Source organism: Nannospalax galili, unplaced genomic scaffold (genome assembly GCF_000622305.1).
Source record: "Nannospalax galili isolate Female #2095 unplaced genomic scaffold, S.galili_v1.0 scaffold290, whole genome shotgun sequence".
NCBI classification, from domain to species: Eukaryota; Metazoa; Chordata; class Mammalia; order Rodentia; family Spalacidae; genus Nannospalax; species Nannospalax galili.
In genome coordinates, this window is record NW_008331486.1 from 5,011,133 (window position 1) to 5,018,937 (window position 7,805).

Here is a 7,805-nt window from a genome sequence, read left to right on the forward strand (position 1 = left end):
TTGAGACAGGGTCTCCCTGTAGCCCCAGCTGCCCTGGAACTCACTATGTAGACCAGGCTGGCCGTGAACTCACAGAGATCCGCCTGTCTCTGCCTCTCGAGTGCTGGAATTAAAGGCGTGCGCCACCACACCCGGCCTGTGTCCTTTTTTTTTAATAACCCACTGAGTCCAATTTCTGCTGCCTATATATACATTGGCATGGTACCACCCACTGGAGCCTTATCCATGGGGCCACACCCCCCTACCAGCCATCAACTGTCCATAGTGCCTCAGCTAGCGTGGGGGCTGGTGAGCCCCTCCCCACTGCATGCTGCAGTGTTGATTCTCTTGAGCTTGTGTGGGTCTTGTTCAGGCAACCACAGCTGCTCTGAGTTCATGAGTACAATGGCCCTATGACGTCGTCCAGAAGACACTGTTCTGCCCCCAGTCCTCCCCAGTCTCTGTCTCTTTTCATCTTTAATGGGCTTTTTAAAAACCAAAAATATGAGGCTGGAGAGGTGACTCAGCAGTTAAGAGCACTGGCTGCTCTTGCAGAGGATCTGGGTTTAGCTCCCAGCACCCACATGGCAGCTACAACTGTCTATAACTCCAATTCCAGGAGATCCGGCACCCTCTTCTGGTATACTCCATAGGCATGGGTGCACTTATATACATGCAGGCAATATACTCATACAGATAAAAAATAATAAAAAAATATGAAGTTTTTCCCAAAGAAGAAAAAAATTATAAAAAGAAAATAAGGGGCTGGAGAGATGGCTCAGTGGTTAGGGACACTGGTTGTCCTTGTAGAAGACCAAGGTTCAAATCCAGCACCCGACCCGATGGCCTCTTCCTTCCTCTGAGGGCATTGTACAACACAGGTACACTTACCTACATGCAGGCAATACACTCATACACGTAAAATAAAAATAATAAATAAAATATTTTTAAAAAGAAAACTAGCTTTTCCCTGGCCTGACTGGAGAAGATGAGGGTGTGCAGCCCTCCTGTGATAATTCTGCCTCTATGGACACTCACAGAACAGGCGTGCATGCTAGTGCAGACACAGTTACACATTTTTACAAGGAACTGACCATCTAACTGGAGATGTGGAAAATGTAATGAGCAATGTGGCCACTGATCACTGGTCAGAATCCGGCCCACTGGGAGCAGGCATGGCCTTCTGCAGCTCAGTCCCCAGGACAGGGAGCCACACACTGTCTGTGGCTCAGTGCAAGGCACCAGCACTGGTTGGACCCACCCCTGCTTCTCCCTCCCTCCCTTCTCAGCTGCCACTCAATTCCCATTCAGCCTTTTTCTCCCTTGGGTTCTGAGACAATCTCAGCTCAAAAGAGGAAAGGTTTAAGAAGTGCAAAAGCAGGATTTGAAAGTCTACATCAAGTTCATTGGACCAACAGGCCTGCAGTGATCTACTGCCCCAGCTCTAGAGGCCAATACTGGCCTCATTCCCAGAACCAGATCTCCTTGGGAAGAACTACAGACATGGTAACTAGATATAGGACTGTGAGTTATCCACTGATCCCAGCATCTGTCTTGAGCATCTACCCAGAATTTAGCAGTTCTTAGCTGGACACTTACCTGGAACCACATGGGAATGCTGACCACCCAGCCTGCAGTAGCTGCCTCCTCCAGCTGAGGTTGAGGACATGGGATTCAGATTCTTTTCCAACCACCATATGGTACTTTTATTTTCAAATGCCAAGGAAAGTATTGCTTATTTTTAATTGAATAAAAAATAAAACTCCAACATTATAACCTCCTTCAGACCTCCTATATTAGAATCTGGAGGAGTGAGAGCTAAAGATCATCTAGTGGATTCTGACATCCTCACCAGCCTTAGAAGCAGGGCTACGAAGGGCTTTCTACTGCCTCATGCTGCCTCCCTTGATGGGAAAGACAGAATAGAGGTTGGAGACATACTGAGCTACGTGACATTTCAGAGACCCCCATGTGTTGGGACAGAAGCCTTGCCAAAGGTACAGGGAGGAGACAGGCCTGTGTCAAGGCATGAAGTGTCTTACTGTGCTAAGTGCTAGCAAAGACCTCAACAAGGGCTAGAGAGATGGTTAAGGCTCAAATTTAGTTCCTAGCACCCATGTCAGGCAGCTAACTGCCTGTAACTTCAGCTCCAGGAGATCTGATACCATATCCGGTCCTTCTTGGGCACTTGCGCACATGCGCGCACACACATACATACACAGTAGCATGGAGTGCCAAGGACGTACCCATGTCCAAGTTATGATCTTCAGTCCCTGAATCCTACCCTGAGCTGGAGCCACCTAGTCTGCCCAGCCTGAATCTGTTACTGTCAGCACTGTCCTAAAACCTAGACCTGCCTGGGGCTGGCTGCCCTTGAGCCTGGTGCCCCTGTGTGCAGACCTCAGTCTGGAAACCTATCTGCACTTCCCCACTCTGATTACCATGGCTTCTCCCTCCCCACTCACCCTAGACACACACAGGCTTTATCTAGGGCCACCTTCCTGACTGCAGTTAAGCTTCCATGATGCTAATAATCACTGCCACCACTGAATGACCACTTCTCCATACATGCATATTCCGCATCTATGTCAGAGGGTATCATAGCATGTCTCACATCTTCCCAACAATCTGTGAGGAAAGTGTTTATTTTTCCACACTTACATAAAGGGAAACTGAGGCTCAGAAAGTAGCCACTTATTTACTCCGAAGTCCACAGCTAGTGGGTGGCAGAGGTAGTACTTAAAGCCAGCCAGACTCTAAAGACAGTGTCCTTGAACCCAAAGTGCTTGTCACCTCCACAGCCAACATCGTGAGAATCCAGATCCAAGCTTCACAGCTGGTAACACATGGATTCCTCTCCAGAAGCTCATGGGCTGACTAAGCAGTGCATCACTGCAGCTTAAAGCCTCTAGCTGAGAGAGTAATAAGCCTGCCAGGTACTGGAAGTAGGTATCTGAGCAGGAAATGTGTCTCAATCAAAGGAACCAACCAGATTCCCTCAGAGGTCAGAGGGGACATAAGGACCGCTCCCTCACATATTCTGCATGTCTAAATAATGCATCAGCTGGCACTGGCAAGCAGTGAAGGCCTCTGACTCCCAAGGCCCACAGTCTAAGGAGGCACATAGGATAAAGACACATTAGTACACATGGCTCTCTACAGGCCATGCAGAGCACTTACAGTAGAGGGTAAGAGGCAGAGGAGTGGAGGGTACATGGAGTCTTCCCCACTCTTTCCAACTCAAGTAAGAGCTCTTGGTTGCTCGTCCCACTGTCTCCCTCTCCTTCTAAAGCCCCTCCTTCCTCTCTTCCTTATAGCATTTGCCACTTTTACCTTGTTTTACGTACTTTTATGACTTTTCCTTGAGGGATTCCATATACCTTGTTCATGTCCATATCTTTAATGCACCCCATGTGGCCCTGAGAAAGCTGGTCAGGGCAATCAGAGCCCAGACAGCAACCAGCGGGGTCTTCTAAGACACGAGCCGAGTTTTGGTGACAACATTGCCAAGCTGGGTTGGGTACAGGGTCTGAGGGGGCAATGTGCGGTGAAACCAGAGCTAGGCAGTCAGTAAGGGACTAGAGAGAGACCAGCCAGCAGGATACCTGGTGTTTGAGGAAGCCAGGCTTAGCTGAGGTAACAACAGTGCCACAGAAACACATCTGAGACCCTGCAAGGAGGAGGACCTGGATCCGGAAGAGGAGGTGAGGCACCCTGGAGATGTCAACGATAGCTCTGCTAACAAAAGGCCCTCAAAGGGACAGAGTTTCTAATCTGCACAAGGGATGGCTACCACCCAGGTTGAACAGCGTCTTCTCAAATGTGGACACTGAGGCCCAGAGACAATTTTGTCCCGGATCACAGAACAAGATCTTTCAACTGGCTATTCTGCCTCCCTGGAAGGGGAAAGTAGACAGAATAGAATTGGAGACATGCAGACGTGACAGTCCAGAGATCCCCATCATGTGTCAGAGGCAGGAGAAACCTCGCTGAGGGTTCAGGAGTGTATGACAGGAAAAGAGCCAGATCTGGGCAGTGGTGCTTCCCAGCTGAGGGGCTCCAGTCTTCTCAGGGAGCCTCACTTTCATCGTGTGTAAGATAGGACACTATGCACTTTGCAGGGGTGGTTGAGAGGATGAGTGACCACGTGACAAACCAGAATATTTAGGAAGGAGGAGCACAGTGCTGGGTACAGAGCTTCCAGAAGAGCAGGAAAATGGGGTGAAAATCCCCACAATGGAGAGAAAGCAAAGATGTTTCTTTCATGCCTGCAGTTGATTGTAACCCTGGGCCTGCATGGCACTGTGGGTGCTGGTGAAGCAGAAATGGGCTTGCAGCACCCTGTGTCCAGGGCTGAGGGTCACTGCCAGACACACACAGCTTCAAGTCTCTAGTGTCTCCATCACTACCTGCTGCCCATTCCCATTGCAGGTTAATTTCGTTGCAGCTATTGATGTATACGAAGACGGAGAAGCTGGCCTGCTTTTGTGTTACAACTGTAAGTTAAGAATGTATCTTCTCTTTATGCACCAAAATGGCCTGTTTTTCTGGGTGGTTGCATGGGACCCACCCTTAGATTGACCTGATGTACTACTGTTGCTGGGCTCCTTATGACACACCCAAAAAAGCATCTTAAAAAACCTGCAACCCTGCCTGGGTCTCCCACTACAGCCCAGTCTCAGTGATATGGTTGCCAGAGCTGCCACCACACACCCATCTCCAGGATGTGGGAGCTTTTTACTGTGTGCCATGTGTGGTGCTTGGTGTGATGATTGTTAGGTTAACTGTCACTAAGTGTGGCCCACAGCGGACTCTCTTATTATCCTTGGTGTAACGCTAAGGCAGCGGAGGCTTGAGAGGCAAGCTGCCTTTGTCAAGGCCATGCAGCTGCTAAGCATCAAGGCCACGGTTTGCATCTGACCCTCTTGACCTCAGTACCAGATTTTATCTTGTTACTATATGGCAAGCATCCCTCATCTGAAGTGCTTAGGCCCAGAGTGTTTCAGATTTCAAATCTTTTAGATTCTGGGATATTTTCATATACATAATGAGTCATCTTGGGGATAGAAGCTTGCTGGTCTCCAGGTTCGTCTGTGTCAGGTGTGCCCCAGCAGCCCTCGGTCTCCTGGAGCCCTTCCCTGGGACTTGCCTTTCCCCTTCTCCATGTCTCCTGCTCCCAGCTCTGGTCCCACCTCAGACTGGGTTGGGTATGTGTTTCCACAGACGTGCTACATCAAAGGGTCAGGACTCGGTCTCCTTGTCCTCAGACCTAGTGGGAGCCTCCCTTGATCATCTCTGTCCTCCCCAAATCAGGCCACAACCTCCTGTTCCTTTGATTATGTGTATGTGTATGTGTATTAGATCAGGAGTCTGACCTTTGATGTTAATGCTGTTTCCCCTGGTGGGTTGCAGGGACTTGGTGAACAACCTCAGAGTCAGTGGTTGCTTTCTCCCAGGCCACTCCTGAGGCCTTTCCCAAACACAGTGCACACTGCACCTGCTTGTCCTGTTCCATATTCTTGTCTGGGCCACAAACACTTATACAGCCAAGACCTTTCAACAAGGTGCTGATAACAATGGCCCCCAAAAACTTGAAGCTGATTTGAACCATTTTCAATTTTTTTTTAAAGCAACAGGGCCTAGAAAGATGACTCTGCAGTTAAGAACACATACTGTTCTTGCAGAGGATCAGAGTTTGGTTCCCAACATCCACATCTAGCAGCTAATTGCCTGTAGCTCCAGTTCCAAGGGATTGGACTCCCTCTTCTGGACTCACACATGCACATACCCACACACATAAGCACACACATGGCACATAATTAAAATTAAAAATAAATCTTTTAACATATTTTAAAATTTAAAAATATATTTTTAATTTAAAATAATTAAGAGAGTTTTATATAGGATAATTTTTTATCACATAATAAAAATTGTAACTTCTACTTACACATTATTTGGGAAAATGTATTCATAAGATAGACGTGGGTGGAGTCTAAATAGCTGGATACATGGATGACGTTCTTACTTTCTTCTGACCAGTCTCTGCTGAATACCAGGATGAATCCTGACCTAACTAGAAGACAGAGAAAATACCTGACTGTGGCCTTAGCACTCAGTGATAATTTCATGTCAGAAATAAATTTCAGTGCTAAACAGGGACTCTCCTGTTTACTGATGATGTTTTAAAGACAATCACACAAGGAAAATGGGGAGGGAGAAATGCCTAAGTAGCACTTATTCTTGATGTGACTGTGTTTTTGGGGTTTTTTTGTTTTGTTTTGTTTTGTTTTGTTTTGTTTTTTGGTCTTTTTGAGACAGGGTCTCCCCAGCTGGCCTGGAGCTCACTATGTAAACCAGGCTGGCTTTGAACTCACAGAGATCCTCCTGTCTCTGTCTCCTAAGTGCTGGGACTAAAGGGGTGTGCCACCATGCCCAGCTAATTTTTTTTGTTTACTTATTTATTGGGGTAAGGGGACTGAGCATGTGCCATGGTGCCCATAGCAGTCAGAGGACAACTTACAGGAGTCAGTTTTCTCTTTCCACCATGTGAGTCCTGGGGATTGAACTCAGGTCATCAGGCTTGGCAGCAAGTTCCTTTACCCACTGAGCCATCTCACCAGCCCCTTGACTGGGTTTAACCTCAGCAAGCCTTAACTCCACATGAGCAGTATTAGAAATGCAAAGCTGCTTCTGACTGCAGGAGGATGAAGTAGGATTTCACCTGGAAAGCCTGAAACACACTGCCTGGCACAAGACAAGTTTTTCTTTTTCCTCCTTTTATTTATAGTCATCAAAGTCTTGATTCAGAACCTAGATTTTTTTTAACCACTAAAGACTTTCTACACATAAGAAAGGCTTTTCATCAGAGAAATTTGTTTTAATATTAGAAATAGTGTTCGTTATGACTGGTGTGGTGCAGCACACCTGTAATCCCCACATTCAGGAGAATGAGGCAAGAAGACCGAGCCATGAGTTCCCCGCTGAGCTCAAGGCCAGCCTAGGCTGTATAGCAAGACCTTCATCTCAAGAAAACAGACGATAGGGCCGGTGAGGTGGCTCAAGGATAAAGGAAGCCAGAAAGTCTGCATTCAAACTGCAGGACCCACATGGTAGAAGGTCCTCTGACCTCCACACGCATGCCATGACAGTACACACATGTACACACACATACATAATACAGACACAGAGAGAAAATAAAAATTCAACCAAAAAATAAATAAATACAGGGCCAGAGCGATGGTTCAGCAGTTAAGAGACCTTGGTCCTCCTACAGAGAACCTGAATTCAGATCCCAGCACCCACGTTGGGCAGTACAAAACAGCCTATAACGCCAACTCCAGGGAATGGGATTCCCTCCCTCTTCTGGCCTCCATGGGCACCAACACACATGTGGCATACATATACACACAAAACAAAAATAATTTTGGAGGGTTTTTTTTTTTTTTTTAATTTTAAGTGTATGAGTGTTTGCTTACATGTATGTAAGTGCACCTGTGTCATGCAGTGCCCATGGAGGCCAGAAGAGGGTGTCAGATCCCCTGAAATGGAACTGTAGTTTCTGATTTATTACCCACCTGTGGGTGCTGGGAACTGAACCTAGGTCCTCTGCAAGAGCAGCCAGGGCTCTTAACTGCTAAGCCAGCCTGCCAGCCCCTGTTTAATTAATTTTTAGAAAATAGGACTGGAGGGGCTGGAGACATGGCTTAGCTGTTAAGAGCACTGACTGCTCTTGCAGAGGACCTGGGTTCAATTCCCAGTCCGGGGTTTGATTCCCAGCAACCACATGGCAGCTATGAACCATCCTTAACTTCAGTTCCAGGGGAATC

The 7,805-nt window shown here is 47.3% G+C and overlaps 1 protein-coding gene across 4 annotated transcripts in view; it reads left to right on the plus strand.

Moving 5' to 3' along the window:
• Garnl3 (GTPase activating Rap/RanGAP domain like 3) overlaps positions 1 to 7,805 on the plus strand; it is a gene marked incomplete in the record, with an annotated part of 193,617 nt that overhangs the window by 168,255 nt on the left and 17,557 nt on the right. For all 4 annotated transcript variants that reach the window (XM_029559731.1, XM_008824990.3, XM_029559734.1 and 1 more), the window contains 1 exon segment: positions 4,411 to 4,477. In XM_029559731.1, coding sequence (XP_029415591.1) covers positions 4,411 to 4,477 — 67 coding nt within the window.